This window comes from Brachycentrus maculatus, unplaced genomic scaffold (genome assembly GCF_059751285.1).
Source record: "Brachycentrus maculatus isolate JH-2025_06_01 unplaced genomic scaffold, ASM5975128v1 h1tg000202l, whole genome shotgun sequence".
Taxonomy (NCBI): domain Eukaryota; kingdom Metazoa; phylum Arthropoda; class Insecta; order Trichoptera; family Brachycentridae; genus Brachycentrus; species Brachycentrus maculatus.
Genome location: NW_028280953.1, coordinates 808,413 through 827,452, shown reverse-complemented (window position 1 = coordinate 827,452; position 19,040 = coordinate 808,413). Strand labels below are relative to the sequence as shown.

Genomic DNA, 19,040 nt, shown 5'->3' with positions numbered 1-19,040 from the left:
TGTTACACGTGTGTAAAGTGATAACTTCAACCACCTATGACGGTCGTAAGCCACGTAATTGCCCAGACTTCGACGTTCTTCTTCATCTTTGTTAAGATGTCAAAAAAAATTAAAGAAAATAACTAATTTCCACAGTCAGTTCGCCGCTGGCATATCGGCATACCTACTTAGAAAAACTAAACTAGCATTTTAGTTCATTAGTTGGACAAGTAGAAGCTGATTACAGTACACATATGTATGTACGTGGTGTTGCAAAATGAAACGAGTGATATAATATTTTTTTCTTGATCACGATGAACGCGAGTTATACAAGAATATAAAAGCTAATAGTTACAAAAAATATTAGAATTTAATCCATTTGCTAGATATTTCTACTTTTAACATATCGCTCACTCCTTTCAAGAACGTCATAAATCAAAAATCATCAATTTTCAGTTGTGCATGTTTTCGTAATGCCCAATTAAATGTACTATATCCCAGTAAAAGCGGCATATTTTTAACTTAATATTTACCCGCTACAGGGCAAAGAATATTGTTTTAGAATTTTGAAGAAAAGGTATTGTTTAATTATTTTTTTAAATATACTAAATATTTTTCAAATGGAGAAAAAACCTTCAGGACTTACCTAAAAAGAACTGTTGCACAGTAAAAAGTTCAATAAGTGGCTTGATATTTATTTTTAATACAGTGCGTTACATTTTTAAACTTTAAAAACATTCTCCTGAAAAATCAATTTTTTCGATTTATGGCGTTCTTGAAAGGAGTGAGCGATATCTTTTTACTAGTTTCGATGTTCCTATCCAAGAAAGATACTAAGCTCTTGTGCTTGGAGAATGACTTACACTCATTGTCGAATGTTTATACTTATGAATGATTATTTTTCTAATTATAATCATTAACACCTCATCAAAGATGAAGAAGAAAATGGAAATCTGGGTATTTACGAGGATGACGAGCGTCATGGGCTAGTTTAAACGATCACTTTACACATTTGTAACAATCACCAATTCTACCCATTATTGACAACCATACTAATCAAATTCTTGGGAGTTCTATATATATTAACCAATTTAGAAACCTTGTTCTTGAATCACTTGAACTTCACAAGAGATTTGGTGAGATGTAAAGAAGCTTTTTATTGAGCAGAAACTCTTATAACTTAATAACTCCAATAATTGGAGATAATCCAGATTTGTGAACAAGTATTTGGACACACTCATAATGTTGTAAATATTAATTTGTTTGAAAATTTGACATTCGTTTGAAAATGCCATTACTAGGCAAAATAATTGCCACAAAATTGATATTATGTGTTTTTTTAACAATAAAATAAAACTTAGTAGACTCAAAAAACAAGTGTTTGATTTAACATTAAAATTAAAATGGAGTTCTTTTTTTTGTATATACTATACTTGTCATTTTTGTCATTTAACCCTTTGATAGTTAGTTGAAAATGTTTTTATTTTTATTTTTATAGTGAAAAAAACAAAATAAAAAACACATTTTTAAGTGTTTTGCTGGGAAACTATAAATAATTTGGAAAAGAGGCATATTTAAGTACAATTATGGGTCGAAATTTCAAATAAATCGGTGAAATACTTAATAATAATAATAATAATAAATCTCTTACCGCACCCCAATGGTACATAGGGCACTGCTTCATATAAACGCAGTGTTATCTCGATCAATTACACATGAAGGAAAGGTGATCAGCCCTCCACTTCAGGTACCAGTCCAGGGTAATATTGAATAAATATTAGAGTGAAAAAATCACTTATATTTATCAAACCCCCCTGGGAATCGAACCCGGGACCTCCAGAACGGTAGGCGAGCATGCTGACCATTACACTACGGAGGCGGACAAAGAGATTTAATATTTTGAATGAATGAACAACAATTTTGTTTATAAAGATTATTTGCTGATTGAAAGACATCAAAAGTGAGGTATGGAAAAGGCAAGATAGTATTGAGATAGTATGGGCACATAGGACGCAGAGAACCTGATCATATTGAACCAGGCAATAGCAATACATCTTCTGAAAGACATCTAGAGGAAGACCAAAAAATTCATGGATGCTGCTGGAAAAAAACATGATTCGAAGGCATGGCCTAGGTGACGTTGCCTATAGCAGAAGGACCTACAATCTGAGGACCAGGAGAACAAACCCCAACAGTCTTCAAAGACGATAAATTGGGATGAAGCTAGGAAGAAGAAAAAAATAATTACATGCCGATTAAAAAATGTGAATATTGTCACCTTGGAATTTAAAAATAATTCTGCTCTCAAGAATTTATTGATAAAAATGCATATATGCACAAAATACCAGATTGAATTTTATGAATATGAATTTTACATCTCATCTTTAATTCATGAAATTTAAATATTCACCGCTCTGCACATTTGCGTCTGAAATTGATCTCCCATAAAATATATCTATAGCTAGATTCATTGCGGTATATATGTAGTCAAGCTATTTTTTATTATTTATTTAATTTTAATTTTAAATATACTATGAGAAACTAGATTTTTCACCTTAAGAATAATAAATCTTAACTACCATCACACCACTTCACCGCAGGGGTAAGCAGAGAGAATATATATATATATATATATATATATATATATATATATATATATATATATATATATATATATATATATATATATATATATATATATATATATACATATATACAAATATATATATATATTTATATATATATATATATATATATATATATATATATATATATATATATATATATATATATATATATATATATATACATATATATATATATATATACATATATATATATATATAGATATATATATATATATATATATATATATATATATATATATATATATATATATATATATATATATATATATATATATATATATATATATATATATATATATATATATATATATATATATATATATATTTATATGTGTGTATATTTCTAACCATACTGGTATCTTATAAGTAATAATTTTTATAAAACAATTCTTAAATTTATTCAATTTAAATTCAGAAAAATTATGTTAAATCATGATTTTCAACCCCTGCCTTGTTGCATATAAGATAATCATATAATTTTGACCTTATTATTTATAACTACAACCAGTCTGATGATGTCAGCAACGACAAAACTCTACTGTTTAAATAAAATAAAAGTTGAAGAACTTATTTAGTTGTTTTATAATGTAAATATCATTTACAACATTTTGAGTGTGTCCAAATACTTGTTCACAAAATCCGGATTATATCCAATTACAGGAGTTATTTTTTTATTATTTTTTGACATCTCACCAATAGATGTCTCTAGTGAAGTTCTAGTGATTCAAGAGCAAGGTTTCTAAATTGGTTCATATATATATATATATATATATATATATAGAACTTCCAAGAATTTGAGAAGTGTGGTTGTCAATAATGGGTAGAATTGGTGAATGTTACACGTGTGTAAAGTGATCATTTAAACCATCCTATGACGGTCGTCAGCCCCGCAAATGCCCAGACTTCCATATTCTTCTTCATCTTTGATGAGATGTCAAAACATACTATAAATATCATTAGTTGACTAACGAAAACATTGTGGCGTAATGGGTTAGAAATAATTTCGTTGTGTTAATAAAATTACAAATTTAAAGCGATTCGAGAATACAGGCATCAGTGTCTCAATACCAGATCAGGTTTGATTAGTTTGCAAATTTGAAATTGCAAGTATTTCTAGTTTGTTCAAACCAGAAATGTTTGCAATTTAGCGACGTTTGTTTTTGACCTTAGGAAAAACATCGCTTAGCGAAATCATGTCCAAGGTGACTATATGAGTGTAGTCGGATTGTCGCAATGCTTCAAAATCAATGTCATTAAGATTATAACAATAATCATCTTCCTAAATATATGTAGTACTCGATGAAGACCAAATGCCGCCTATATAATGCCAGCATTGCTCTTATTATCTTATAGGGCTGTGTAAGTAGGTACTCTACGCACATGGGGCTCAAAATAAATGCTGCAAAAACCCATGTGTTGTGTAATAACTCATACCTAGATGCCCAAAAACCCTTGGCGTTGAGTAACCAGTGCATCAAAAGGGTCGAGAGTTTCAAGTACTTGGGAGTGTACGCGACTGAAAATGGCAACCTTCAAAAGGAACTGGGAGTGCGATCAGGACTCGCAGGATCCACATTAAACAGTATAAAGGCTGTCTGGATATCGGATTTATACTCGGTGAAGACCAAATGCCGCCTATACAATGCTTACATTGCTCCTGTTCTCTTATACGGTTGTGGAACATGGCATCTTACAAGGGCCCAGAGCAGCTGTGTACTGAGCTTTGAGAATAGGTATCTGCGAAGAATTTTATGCGTGCAGTGGTTTGATTTTTGTTTAGTCATATTTTCTTATTTTGTTTTTACCTTTTTGTTTTTTATATTTTCCCATTCTTTATATTTTCTTATTTTTATATTTTATAATTTGTTTATTTTAAATATGCTTCTTACGTTATGTTTTTCTCATTTATTTATTTTAAATATGCTTCTTATTCATATTTATTATACCTGTTTATTAGTTTTATATTTTGCCATGTTTTGGTTATTTAAAAAAAAAAGTTACTTTATTATTTGTGTTCCAGCCTTGTTGACCTTAATCCCATGTGCCAAAATGAGAAATAGAAATTACTCATCGGGAATATTATATATACATATGACTTATGTATGTAGTATGTTTTGAAAAATAAATAAATAATTAAAAAAATTATTCACCAGTCGTTTTGTGGAAATATGTATCTATTTTAAATTACATTTTTACTTGGTTAATATCACTGCTGACAATTCGTCGGCAGATCTCTTCTTAACATCAAGACGCGGACTTGCCTTGGGAGGATGCAAGGCAGCTGGCAGTCGACAGAAAAGCCTGGAGACAGTTTGTAGACTACATATCGCTCACTCCTTTCAAGAACGTTATAAATCAAAATATTTTTCAGGAGAACGTTTTAAAGGTTTAAAATTATAACACTATGTTTAAAAAATAAATATCAAGCCACTTATTGAACTTTTTACTGTGCAATAGATCTTTTTAGGTAAAACCTGAAGGTTTTTTCTCCATCTGAAAAATATTTAATTTATTTATAAAAATAATTAAACGATACATTTTCTTCAAAATGCAAAAACAACATTATCTGCCCTATAGCGGGTAAATATTAAGTTAAAAATATGCCTCTTTTGCTGGGATATAGTACATTTTCTGGGCATTCCGAAAACATGCACAACTGAAAATTGACGATTTTAGATTTATGACGTTCTTGAAAGGAGTGAGCGATATGCTCTAAATCTATAAATTAGATTTTTTTTTATATATATATTTTTTATAACACAGAACCTCGATTTTTTTTTCAGACATTTCAAAACAATTCACTTAAAAACCCACGATTCACTCATGTAACCCTGGTACATCAAATATGAATATTTATTGCAGCCGTTTTGATATTCCTAAATTAATTCACTTACATTATTCGAAAGTGGTTTTAAATCTACTTGAAACGAGTTATTTATAGAAATGAATTCATATATAGTACTACTACTACTACTACTACTACCATCACGCCGTTTCCCCGCAGGGGTAGGCAGAGAGGATGGAACGCCACACTCTTCTGTCCTGACATACACTCCTCGCCTCCTTCACATCCATACATCTAGTCCTACATGCCCTCCGATTACGCAGACTTTTGACACTGCCAGATTTGCAGAAAGCGTATGATAAGGTTGATAGGATAAAATTATGGAGCGTGCTGGAAAAATATGGAGTAGACGATAAACTTATACAAGCAGTTGCTTCCCTCTACGAGGGCAGCACAGCTAGTATAAGAGTGAATGGGGACATTACATCATGGTTTGCAATATCCAAAGGCGTAAAGCAGGGATGTGTAATGTCACCATGGTTGTTTAATCTCTATATGGACCATTGTATGAAAGAGATTGAAAGTATGGTAGTTGCGGATGACGCCGTACTGCTAGCGAGCAGCGCGGAGGATTTGCAACTAATAGTGTCAAGAATGTATGATGTTTGTATGGAAAATGATCTGGCATATATAGTATACGGTAATATAATAAATATATCAATAATCATAAGTATGAGAGATATTACACATATTACACACGCACACACACACACACACACACAAACAAACACAATCATACATTAACTACGCGGAGCACACAAGAGAAATGGTTCAATGCCATATTTCACGAATTTGCCCTATGTATAATGGGCTGCGGAAAAGAACAACTAACTGACTAACCATCACGCTGCTTTCCCGCAGGGTTAGAGAGAATAACGCGAAACACCAATCTGGCTTTGAGCACAATCTTCGCCTCTTCCACACTCATACATCTTCTCATACGCCGATTATTTCGACTCCCGATTGAAGCGCTTAAATGTGGTTTGTAATAGAAGCTTCTTAGCTTTATTTAAAATACTCGATCTTAGCTTCTATTGCGAAAAGATATTGTTTAATCTATTTTTATTTTTAAATATACTAAATATTTTTCAAATGGTTAAAAAACCTTCAGGTTTTACCTAAAAAGATCTGTTGCACAGTAAAAAGTTCAAAACGTGGCTTAGTATTTATTTTTAAAACACTTTATTATATTCTTTAACTTTACAAAGGATCTCCTGAAAAATCTAGTTTTTATGACGTTGTTGAAAGGAGTGAGCGAAATGTACAAATTGTAAATAAAAAATAGCTTGACACTGGCTAGAACACTCAAGATGGGTGAAAAGCCGTTTAAAAGAAGAAGAAGAAGAAGACTGCTTCAAGCTACAACATTGCTAAGAACAGAGCTACGTTGTTTTTCTTATGAATAATTAACCGGATCGGCGTGGAAGAAATACATTTTATTAAAATTAAACACTTGAATAATCCACTTTATCGAGTTTTATTTTTATTTACGACTAGTTTCAAAAACGACAATTGTTTTCATTTTCTGGTACAAATTAAAACTAACGAATAAAAATATATTTAGGTGTATATATAGGTTAATAAATATAGGTAGGGGGGGTTAAGGAACAACATTTTTTGTAAAAGGAAACATTGATAATAATGGTGACGTATTTTGAAACAGTAAATTTTTATGTTTTGAATATTGAAAGCATTAACTTTGTGGATCATATTGATATATTATTTCGGGAAATAAAAATACTTTGTGTTCAGATCCACTCACATTTTTACTAACCAACTAGTTTCGGCAACAACCTGTTGCCCTCTTCAGGGTTTCATTTATTACTGAAAAATCAAGTAATAAATAAAACCCTGAAGAGGGCAACAGGTTGTTGCCGAAACTAGTTGGTTAATAAAAATGTGAGTGGATCAGAACACAAAGTATTTTTATTTCTCGAAATAATATAGTATATTATTAATTATTGTTTTATCTGAATTTGAATTTTTATGTATTTCTAAATTTTCTAAATTATTCATGACTTGACCTTTATTTGTAACATAGTGTAATAATTTAAGCGTACGAGAGTCAAATGAGTGGTTAGTTTCCATGATATGATTTGCAAATTCCGAAAAATAATTACTTGTTAGTCCACGGCGATGTTCTCTAATTATAATTCTTAGACTTCTCGCAGTTTGGCCAGTATATTTTTTATCGCATTGAAATGAAGAAATACATAATTAAAAATGATTAGTTCCGATATTTTAAATTCAAAGAACTGACTAATCTATTCGTAAACAATGTACAACAAACCACAACCTTGAACTTTGATGGAAAAATTATGCAAAACTATTTAGATCATGAATTTGTTAATGGTATTCAGTTATTCATGCGAAACCATGGAGTAAATAAACGATTCGACCACAAAAATGATACCGCGTAACACCAATTTACTTTATATTTTTAAAAAAAGATAAATATTTATGTACAATTAATATTTGAAGCACTAACTTTGTGATTTTCCATTTTATAATTAAAATGTAACTTTGTTTTAAAATCACAATAAATATTTTATTTATTTTTTGACATCTCATCAAAGATGAAGAAGAATATGGAAGTCTGGGCATTTACGGGGTTGACGACCGTCATAGGCTGGTTTAAGTGATCACTTTACACACGTGTAACATTTACCAATTCTACCGATTATTGACAACCACTTTACTCAAATCCTTGGAAGTTCTATATATATGAACCAATTTAGAAACCTTGTTCTTGAATCACTAGAACTTCACTAGAGACATCTATGGGTGAGATGTAAAGAAGCTTTTTTACTAAGCAGAAACTCTTATATTAGTATGTGAGGTCCGAATCCTGGTTTATAATCACACGAGAAACGCCAGAAAAGACCATTTTCATTTTTATTATTTATTTGGACACACTCAAAATGTTGTAAATATTTTATTGTTACTTAAACTAAATCGGTAGACATTATAATCAAGTTATAATAAAATATTCATAGTGATTTTAAAACAAAGTTAAATTTTAATTATAAAATGAAGAAACACAAAGTTAGTGCATCAAATATAAATTATAATAAATAAAAAACATATTAAGATTAAAGGAAACAAAGAAAATTAATTTATTTAATAATTGCCATCTATATTTTGCATGTAATTGTTTATTACGAGTAATGTAAACCGCAAAGTTTGTGTATTTATTGCACAAGATAATTAAATTCATTCACTTTCAGAATGCAAATATGCATTTTAGAAAATATTCTCATTTGCGTATGACGAATCATTTAGCATCAAATATTTTTACTTTCTAAATGCACAGCTTAGAAATAAAACACACTGCACCGATGCACTATATAACCAGTAAAATTTGTCTTACAAAATATACTTCAAATGAAAATGTTTAAGAAAAAAATATATAAATATATATATATATATATATATATATATATATATATATATATATATATATATATATATATATATATATATATATATATATATATATATATATATATATATATATATATATATATATATATACATATATATATACATATATATATATATATATATATATATATATATATATATATATATATATATATATATATATATATATGTATATAAAGAAGAATTACATATTAAACCAGGTGCAAATTTCAAAATAAACCACAACAAAAATAAAACATCATACACTGCGATAAAACTCGTTTAACTTGCTTATTATGTAAAATTTTATAGATCATTAAGTGGATTTTTGTTTCTTCTAGCTAAAAACATGTTTTATTTCAATCTGTGTTGGGAACAGGAGGGATAATCTAGTGTGGACCAATCAGGAAATTGTCAGCATTTTCTCATTGCTGGGAGGAAACCACGTAAAACTCCTCAGGAGAAGCCAGACTGTTGACTGTCGTCAGCAGACCTTCCGTTCCACTACAAGGGGGTTCGGCATTTTGTGTCCTAGCTTGGTTTATGGTACCAATGTCCTTAACTATTTTTATTATATTTGATACCACCTCTCGTAAGAGTTCCTTATGAACTTGTTCCTTATAAGCTAGTCATGTTTGTCTTATATTACTTTTTTTTAAATAACATTTATAATGTGTTCAAATCCTTATTCACAAATCTGGGTCTCCACTTAGGAGTTATTTATATTGACATGTCAACAAAGATGAAGTAGGATATGGAAATTCGGCCATTTACAGGGCTAAGGGTCTGCCATAGGCTAGTTTTTAATTGATCACTTTACGCACGTGTCATATTTACCATTATACCCATGATTGACAACCACACAACTAAAATTTTTGGAATTTGTGAATAAATTTACCAGTATCACATATTGTGGATAAAATAACTGACCATATTTTAAGATTGAAAATAATCAAAAATCATGTTTTTAGGCATCTTCTAATTTGTAAAATAATTCGGGAAGTATCCCATATCAGATGTCAAATTTATAAAAAAATTCTTCTTTAAACCCTTATCCGCACCACAATGATGCATAGGGCACTGTCTCATATAAACTAAATGTTATCTTGATCATTAACACACGAAGGAAAAGTGATCAGCCCTCCGCTTTCCTCCGCCAGTCCAGAGTAATATAAAATAAATATTAGAGTGAAAAAATCACTTATATTTATTTGAACCCCTCCCCCTAAGGAATCGAACTCGAGACCTTACCTAGAACGGTAGCCGAGCGTGCTGAATAATGAATTATACTAAACACAAAAATAAATCACTTTTATAATACCACTTTTGAGTTAATTATGGTAAAACACAACTAGTTTTGAGATCTATGTACAGAAATCCTCACCAACAGGTGAAAACATAAATTAACTAGTCGTGTTTACACTAATAAATTCAAAAGTTGTCTTACATAATACAAGTGTTTAGTTTCACATTAAATCATCGAATTACTTCACAAATTTAATGCCAAAACGATAAAAATATAAGTAATTATAGTGAATATATTTAGAAATATATCGTGGGTGTACTGACAAAAAACGTTAACTCAAAAATATGCAATTAGCTTTTATATTTTTTTACAAATATGTTGGTAATATATTATTAGATTAAAACCAATATTTTTAGCTTTTCCACTTTATTTTTATTTGACCACCGACCGGGTTTCGTCGTTACCGACATCATCAGACTGGTCGATTACCGACATCATCATCATAAAGTGGAAAAGCTAAAAATATTGGTTTTAATCTAATAATATATTAAAAATGCAATTCCATCACGGAGTGTCAGTGGATAATATAAATCTATTAAATATGTTGGTAATATTAGTATATTAGTTTTTACTCACTGCGATTTTTATGTCTACCGGTTTCGAGACATACGCGTCTCTTCGTCAGGACAATCTCTACCACAGCATGCACACAATACTACCCGAGTGGTTATATATTAATATTACTAACATTTTTCAAAAAAAAAGTTTAAATGACTAACCACAATGTAAATGCTTAAAATATTAATAATATTGAGAATATGCAATTTTTACTAAATGATGCAGTATTATAAAGTTTTCAGCATTTTATAAACTGGCAAAATACACTATGTAGTTAAAAATGTAATATTTATGTGGTTTTATAAGAAAATTCAACTTTTCGCCTAATAACGGGTATTTTATTTAGGCTTTAAAAAACAGAGATTTTGTAAACAAGGATTTTAGAGTCAAAAAACGTTTACTCTAAAATCCTTGTTTGAATAATCCCTGTTATTTAAAGCCTGAATAAAATACCCGCTATTAAACTAAATGTTGAATTTACTTATAAAACCACATAAATATGACATTTCAAACAACTTAGTGTATTTTGCCAGTTTGTAAACATGGATTTTAGAGTAAAAAAACGTTTAGTCTAAAATCCTTGTTTGAATAATCCCTGGTATTTAAAGCCTGAATAAAATACCCGCTATTAAACTTAAAGTTTAATTTTCTTATAAAACCACATAAATATGATATTTCAAACAACTTAATGTAATTTTCCAGTTTGTAAACATGGATTTTAGAGTAAAAAAACGTTAACTCTAAAATACTTGTTTGAATAATCCCTGTTATTTAAAGCTTGAATAAATTACCCGCTATTAAACTTAATGTTGAATTTACTTATAAAACCACATAAATATGACATTTCAAACAACTTAGTGTATTTTGCCAGTTTGTAAACATGGATTTTAGAGTAAAAAAACGTTTAGTCTAAAATCCTTGTTTGAATAATCCCTGGTATTTAAAGCCTGAATAAATTACCCGCTATTAAACTTAATGTTGAATTTACTTATAAAACCACATAAATATGACATTTCAAACAACTTAATGTATTTTGCCTGTTTATAGAACGTTAAAAACTTTATAATATGCATCATTAAGTCAAAATTGCATATTTTGGAATTAACGTTTTTTGCCAGTATACCCACAATATATTTAGTAGTTTTTTTATAATTTAAAAAATACATCATAAGTATTATCTGTCATGATTCGTAATTGTTTCAAGGTGAGAACATTTCACGCCCGATTCATTGACATTTGAACAATCGCAAAATATTTTTCTGAGAACTTTGGAGGTGTATTTAAGTACTATTAAGTAAATTTAAACCTTCTTAAGATTGCAAAATAATATTTGAGAATGAATAACAAAGAATCAAATTAAAATCATTAATTCTAAGAATTCTATTCACAAACAAACTGAGATTAGTTTGGTAATTTTGTTATTGAACGATAGAAATTAAGACATAATTGGTATTCAATTTATGTGACCTTTTGTACAAAATCAGATACATCCATTTTGTCAAAATATAGTACGAAAAACGTTTACATCTTTTATTTTTGTGATTAACATGTAACTTTGTTTTAAAATCACTTTAAATATTTAATTATAACTTAATTATAACGTCTACCGGTTTCGAAGCTAACCGGTAGACATTATAATCAAGTTAAAATAAAATATTTACAGTGATTTTAAAACAAAGTTACATTTTCATATTATTTTTTGACATCTCATCAAAGATGAAGAAGAATATGGAAGTCTGGGCATTTACGGGGCCGATGACCATCATAGTCTGGTTTAAGTAATCACTTTACACACGTGTGACATTCACCAATTCTACCCATTATTGACAACCACACTACTCAAATTATTGTGTAAAATCAAATTCTTATCGTAGTGTGGTTGTCAATAATGGGTAGAATTGGTAAATGTTACATGTGTGTAAAGTGATCACTTAAACCAGCCTATGACGGTCGTCAGCCCCGTAAATGCCCAGACTTCCATATTCTTCTTCATCTTTGATGAGATGTCAAAAAATAATATGAAAATAACTCCTGTAATTGGAGATAATCCAGATTTTGTGAACAAGTATTTGGACACACGCAAAATGTCGTAAGTTACATTTTAATTTCAATATGGTAAATCACAAAGCTAGTGCTTCAAATATAAATTATGTTCCATATCCTTATTGATCTATGTTGAGATGCCAAAAACGTTTAAAATAAATAATTAAATGGTCTGGTTTTTGAAGAACTATTCCTGCCCACGATTCTGCAGTAGTCGTGAGAATGACCTTACTCGAATGTGATATTTCAGTGTCCTCGACATATTCGCAAGAAGGAGTTAAGGATGCAAATATCTTTCTCTTTACTGAGATCAATTTATGGCCGACCTTCGCGGATTCGCACATTAATAATAATTTCATTTATCAATATCCATCTGTATAATTATCTTCTTAAATAATTCTTGATACTTCCATCTTTTTATTAAACGTTCGTAAACAGCAGTTTAAAATGTATTTATTTTCCTCAGACGAATTTGTGCTTAGTTCACTAAGTTAAAACTTTGTGAACTTAAAATATGGCAAAAAATTAAAAAGTTTATTAAGGTAATTGTTATAGCATCTTTTTAGGTGTAAACTTTAGTGCTTTTAATAAAAACAAAAAAAAAAACTTTTTTTGACCCCCAATAATATGTTTCACATTTTTTCTGCCTTTTTTTAGTTCACACAGAAGAAAAATATATTATCAATAAATCCTTCATAGGTTTTTATTAATTTATATGGAAAATTACGAGGCGGATCTTTCCAGCCTTTTTTTTACTATTTAAATTATATTTTTGGTCTTCATTAAATAAATAGATCATACCGTAAAATACAATGACATCTTTTCTTACTTTTCCTTTAAAAAAATACACGAAAAGTGCTGTTTTACAACGTTTTGATTCAGGACACGTCCATAACAAAGGCGAAGAAGTCTATTGAGCTAAAATTCCTAAGTATGTATAGTAAATTAAAAAAAATGGAATACGGAGTTCATGCATTTACGACCACTGGCGAAATGGAAGGTATTGCACAAAATTTGAATTATTTATTTAATTTCTTATTATTCTATATGCACACATTATTAAATACGACTGGTTTGAGTGATCACATTCACCATATTATATTAGGTACTCAAATTTCGGAAACTTATAAATACAAGCCTTAATTGATTAACAGAATTTTTCAAGTAAAACTTTGTCCGAGGCATCTATGGTTGAAAGTATAATGTAACATTCTTTACCTACCTATTTTACATACTACGTAGAAAACGCCTGAAAATTTCATTTTTAATTTTTTAACACTTATTTTTACATCATTTTGAGTGTGTCCAAATACTTGCTCACAAATCTGGATTTTCTTAAATTATGTTTTGTTATTTTTTATGAAGAAAAATATATAGAAGTAGAATACGACGACAGCCTTGAAAAAGTCCAGACTTCCATATTTTTTTTATCTTTGATGAGATGTCAAAAAAAATAACGTTTTACTTAGTAAATACCACTATTTCTTAAAATCTACTGTGACACGTGTTTCGATGCATTCCGCATCATTTTCAAATACATACATATAATTCGAAATACGTGTCGCAGTAGATTTTAAGAAATGGTGGTATTTACAAAGTAAAACATGAATTAAAAATGGATAGATTTTACCACAAAGTGACTGCCGAATCAATTGATGAAATAATTTTAAAATGGCATTCACTTTATCGAATAAAATAATGATATAATTATTAAATAAAACACTTATACAGGACCACTTATGAGTTTATTAATGAAAACAACACCACATTCGAGAACTACAGATGTTCTCTTCAGCAGGTGAAATACCAACTTGTATTTTCACCTGCTGAAACTAGTTTTGTTCTATAACATATTATTTGGAGAAATAAGTAAACAAACCCTGAAAAGGGCAACAGGTTGTTCTCGAATCAAAATGGTTTATCATAATAAAAGTGAGTGTATCAAAAAACAAAGAAATTATATTTCTCCATATAATGTATCACAATGATCCACAAAGTTAGTGCTTTAACATAAATAATGACGAACGAATGACGAACTATCGTCATCACTTTCATAATATTTGGCGAAATTATTAATTTTAATACTTCATTCGGGAAATGAATTCATCATTCATCTCATCAAAGAAGAAGATGAATATGGAAGTCTGGGCACTTACAGGGTTTAAGTGATCACTTTACACACGTGAAAAATTCACCAATTCTACCCATTATTGACAACCACACTACTCAAATTCTTGGAAGTTCTATATATACTTATATACAATATATCAACCATTTTTTGAAACATTGTTTTTGAATCACTAAAACTTTACTAGAGACATCTATTGGTGAGATAAATAATGTTTTATTTGTTTCTTTAGTAATTGTCTAAGGCGAGAATTGTGTAATGAGGGAATCCGACGAAATCATCATTGAATTAAATATATCCTTATTACAGTTTTCTGGAGAGCACATTCTCGAATAATTTAACGGTATTTTTTTGATAATCTGTTTCTAGCCTCTTGGGCCTCTTTCGCTAATTGAGTGAAAAATTCACCAATTCTACCCATTATTGACAACCACACTACTCAAATTCTTGGAAGTTCTATATATACTTATATACAATATATCAACCATTTTTTGAAACATTGTTTTTGAATCACTAAAACTTTACTAGAGACATCTATTGGTGAGATAAATAATGTTTTATTTGTTTCTTTAGTAATTGTCTAAGGCGAGAATTGTGTAATGAGGGAATCCGACGAAATCATCATTGAATTAAATATATCCTTATTACAGTTTTCTGGAGAGCACATTCTCGAATAATTTAACGGTATTTTTTTGATAATCTGTTTCTAGCCTCTTGGGCCTCTTTCGCTAATTGATCGATTGGTAACAACGCAGAATTTGAATCGAATGCACAGTAGAGGGCATGTTAAACCAAGGATACATTTTCTGAAAATTCTTAGCAGTAGCAAGATAATACTTCCTAAATTCTCAATATTTTTCATTCAAACCCTTATCTGCACCCCAATGGTGCATAGGGCACTGCATGATATAAACGCAGTGTTATCTTGATCGTTAACGCATGAAGGAAAGGTGATCAGCCCTCCGCTTCCGGTACCAGTCCAAGGTAATATTGAATAAATATAAGAGTGAAAAAATCACTTATATTTATTTGACCCCCCCTGGGAATCGAACCCGGGATCTCCAGTATAGTAGCCGAGCGTGCTGATCAAAAAATTTTCAATATAGTTTTTGTTTCTAATTTTAGAACTTAAAATTGATCTTTTGTGAACATTTTATCTCTATATTTAAACACTTTTTTGAGACTAGGTTTCAATCAAAATATTTTATTGTTTTTGGTTTTTGATACACTCAAATTCATCACGCTTAAAATATTGTGAAAACAAAACCATTCATTGTGATCATTCGTTTTCCGCTCTTAATACCGCATTAGATTTAGTATTGGGTTGATGGAGTAATGATACGTTATTAAATCGGCGAAGAAAGTAGGGTGAAACTTCCGATGATTGCCTTCAACATTTAACAATATAACCTTCTAACAATCTCGAATAATTACGACAGATTTTTAAAATATAAAAAGAGTACAATTTCTATTCTAATGACTGGCTAAAATTAAACTTCTTATTTGTGAGTCATTTGACCTCCACTGTTGAACATAGACCTCTTCCTCTTCTTTCCTCTTCTTTTCATTTCCTCCGGTCGGTTTGCTGCTTGCAGCCAGTTTTTACCCCCCACAACGACTATGTCGTCAGACCATCTCTTTTGGGGTCTTCCGACATCTCTTTCATTCTCCTAAAATTCTTTGGGTCAATCTTATGGGGCCCTGTCTTGCAATATGTCCTGCCCATTGCCATTTGAGTTTTGCCAGGCGATTCATGATATCCTCTACTTTAGTTCTTTACCTGGTATCTTCATTTTTTATTTTATCCCTCAAGCTAAAACCAAGCATGGGTCTTTCCATGGATCGCTGTGTGTACTTGAGCTTCTCTGCATTTCTCTTTGTCAGAGCCATAGTCTCTAGTGCATATGTGTTCACTGGCTGTATGCAGGATTCGTACACTTTTCTTTTCAATTTAACTTACTGAACAAAAAAGCTACACAATAGTATATTTCGGAGATTTCAATATACATCTTTTGATAATTGTCCGATGAGTAACCTGGTGTATGAATAAATATCTTAAAGGATGCAAGTGAATGATTGTCTTGAATAGTGCTTTGGTAGTGACCTGTTTTATTGTTTACATGCTGGTGTAGTGATTGTCCTGACGAAGAGACGGGTTTCTCCTTTATATATTTGCATATTATATATTGCATTCCACATAACTTGCCCAAACTAGAAGCAATCTCTCTTAATTTTACAAAAGGGGATTTCGATGGTATAATATTGAAAGCATTAACTTTGTGGATCATATTGATATATTATTTCGATAAATAAAAATACTTTGTGTTTTGATCCACTCACATTTTTATTAACCAAATAGTTTCGGCAACAACCTCTTGCCCTCTTCAGGGTTTCATTTATGACTAAACTAAACCCTGAAGAGTCATAAATTAAACCCTGAAGAGGGCAACAGGTTGTTGCCGAAACTAGTTGGTTAATGAAAATGTGAGTGGATCAAAACACAAAGTATTTTTATTTCTCGAAATGATATGTATAAATATCCATTTGACAAATATTGATTGGTCGTTTATTTGTGACGTTAATATCGAACAATCAATAGATGAACTCCATTCCATATTTTATGAAACAAAAAATTCACATGTTCCAACCATCACACCCAACAACAAAGAGTTTTCAACTTAAAGACCTTTTATTTTTTGACATCTCATCAAAGATGATGAAGAATATGGAAGTCTGGGCATTTACGGGGCTGACGACCGTCATAGGCTGGTCACTTTACACACGTGTAACATTCACCAATTCTCCCCATTATTGACAACCACACTACTCAAATTCTCGGTAGTTCTATATACATGAACCAATTTCGAAACATTGTTCTTGAATCATTAGAACTCAACTGGAGATATATATTAGAGAGATGAAAAGAAGCTTTTTTTAAAGCAGAAACTCTTATATTATTTATGAAAATAACTCCTATAATTGGAGATCATCAAGATTTGTGAACAAGTATTTGGACACACTCAAAATGTTGTACTAATGGCCTAATACAATAAATCAGTCGAAAGAAATTGCTACATAAAACATTCGAAGAAAGCTCAACAGCTACTAAACTATATATTACTATTTTTGTGTATAATTTAATACAAATACATAATTTTTTTATTCGGCTTTAACTTTCTGGAATGATATGTTGATTATTTTTTTTCTTTCAAATTAAACATTTGAATATACCACTTTAATGATTTTTATTTATATATACGACTAGTTTCGAAAACTTACAGATGTTTTCATCTTCTGGTACAAATTAAAACATTTAATTTGTACCAGAAGATGAAAACATCTGTAAGTTTTCGAAACTTGTCGTATTTATAAATAAAACTCATTAAAGTGGTATATTCAAGTATTTAATTAAAAAAAACAACTCAATAAAAACGCACTATTCTTTACTGTTTTATATTCAATTGTAAATGGCCCTTGTACCGTTTAAATAAATAAATAAAATCAATAAATAAATAAAATGGAGGAATGCGACTCACCCAGTACAAATACGATTTTTTCCATAATGCGTTGTATCACTGTGAATACGACTCTAGCAATGAGATCTCGTTGAAACCCCCACCAAATACAGAATCCACAAACCGGCAAGACCACTTTTGTTTTCGGCCGGCTAATTCAGAAATAATAGCGCCTTGCACAACTTTCTACGGCGGACGATTCGCAATTAAACCGTGATGTGGTCGCAATGTTGCTACTCGTGGTTACTCGTACGGAGGGAGTACTGGATGGCTCGACGACTGCAGGTGTGGCGGATCGCGCTGGTACTTGCAGACTAAAGGCAGAGAGGTCGAGAGGGGCTTTTTACAAGCGTTGCGTGTCAAGTGCTAGAGAAGGGGGCGATCTAGAGACAATCTCTTTGGATGGACGTATGTTTGTTTATATTCAACGGATTAATTCGATTAATTAGTCTAGAATAGTTTTTAGAGTAACAACATTTTGAGTGTGTCCAAATACTTGTTGACAAAATCTAGATTATATGCAAGTGCAGGAGTTATTTTGATATAATTTTTTGACATTTTGAGTGTCTCCAAATACTTGTTCACAAAATCTGGA

At 30.3% G+C, this 19,040-nt stretch overlaps 1 protein-coding gene across 1 annotated transcript in view; it reads right to left on the bottom strand.

Annotated features, from left to right (window-relative positions):
• The window catches only part of LOC148307267 (protein obstructor-E-like), a 50,241-nt gene extending 31,480 nt beyond the window's left edge, over window positions 1-18,761 (bottom strand). The window contains exon 1 of the mRNA XM_088263633.1: window positions 18,467-18,761. Within this exon, the coding sequence (XP_088119759.1) occupies window positions 18,467-18,491 (25 nt within the window). The 5' untranslated portion in view covers window positions 18,492-18,761. The remainder of the gene's footprint in view (window positions 1-18,466) is intronic.
• Window positions 18,762-19,040: the final 279 nt, after the last annotated feature.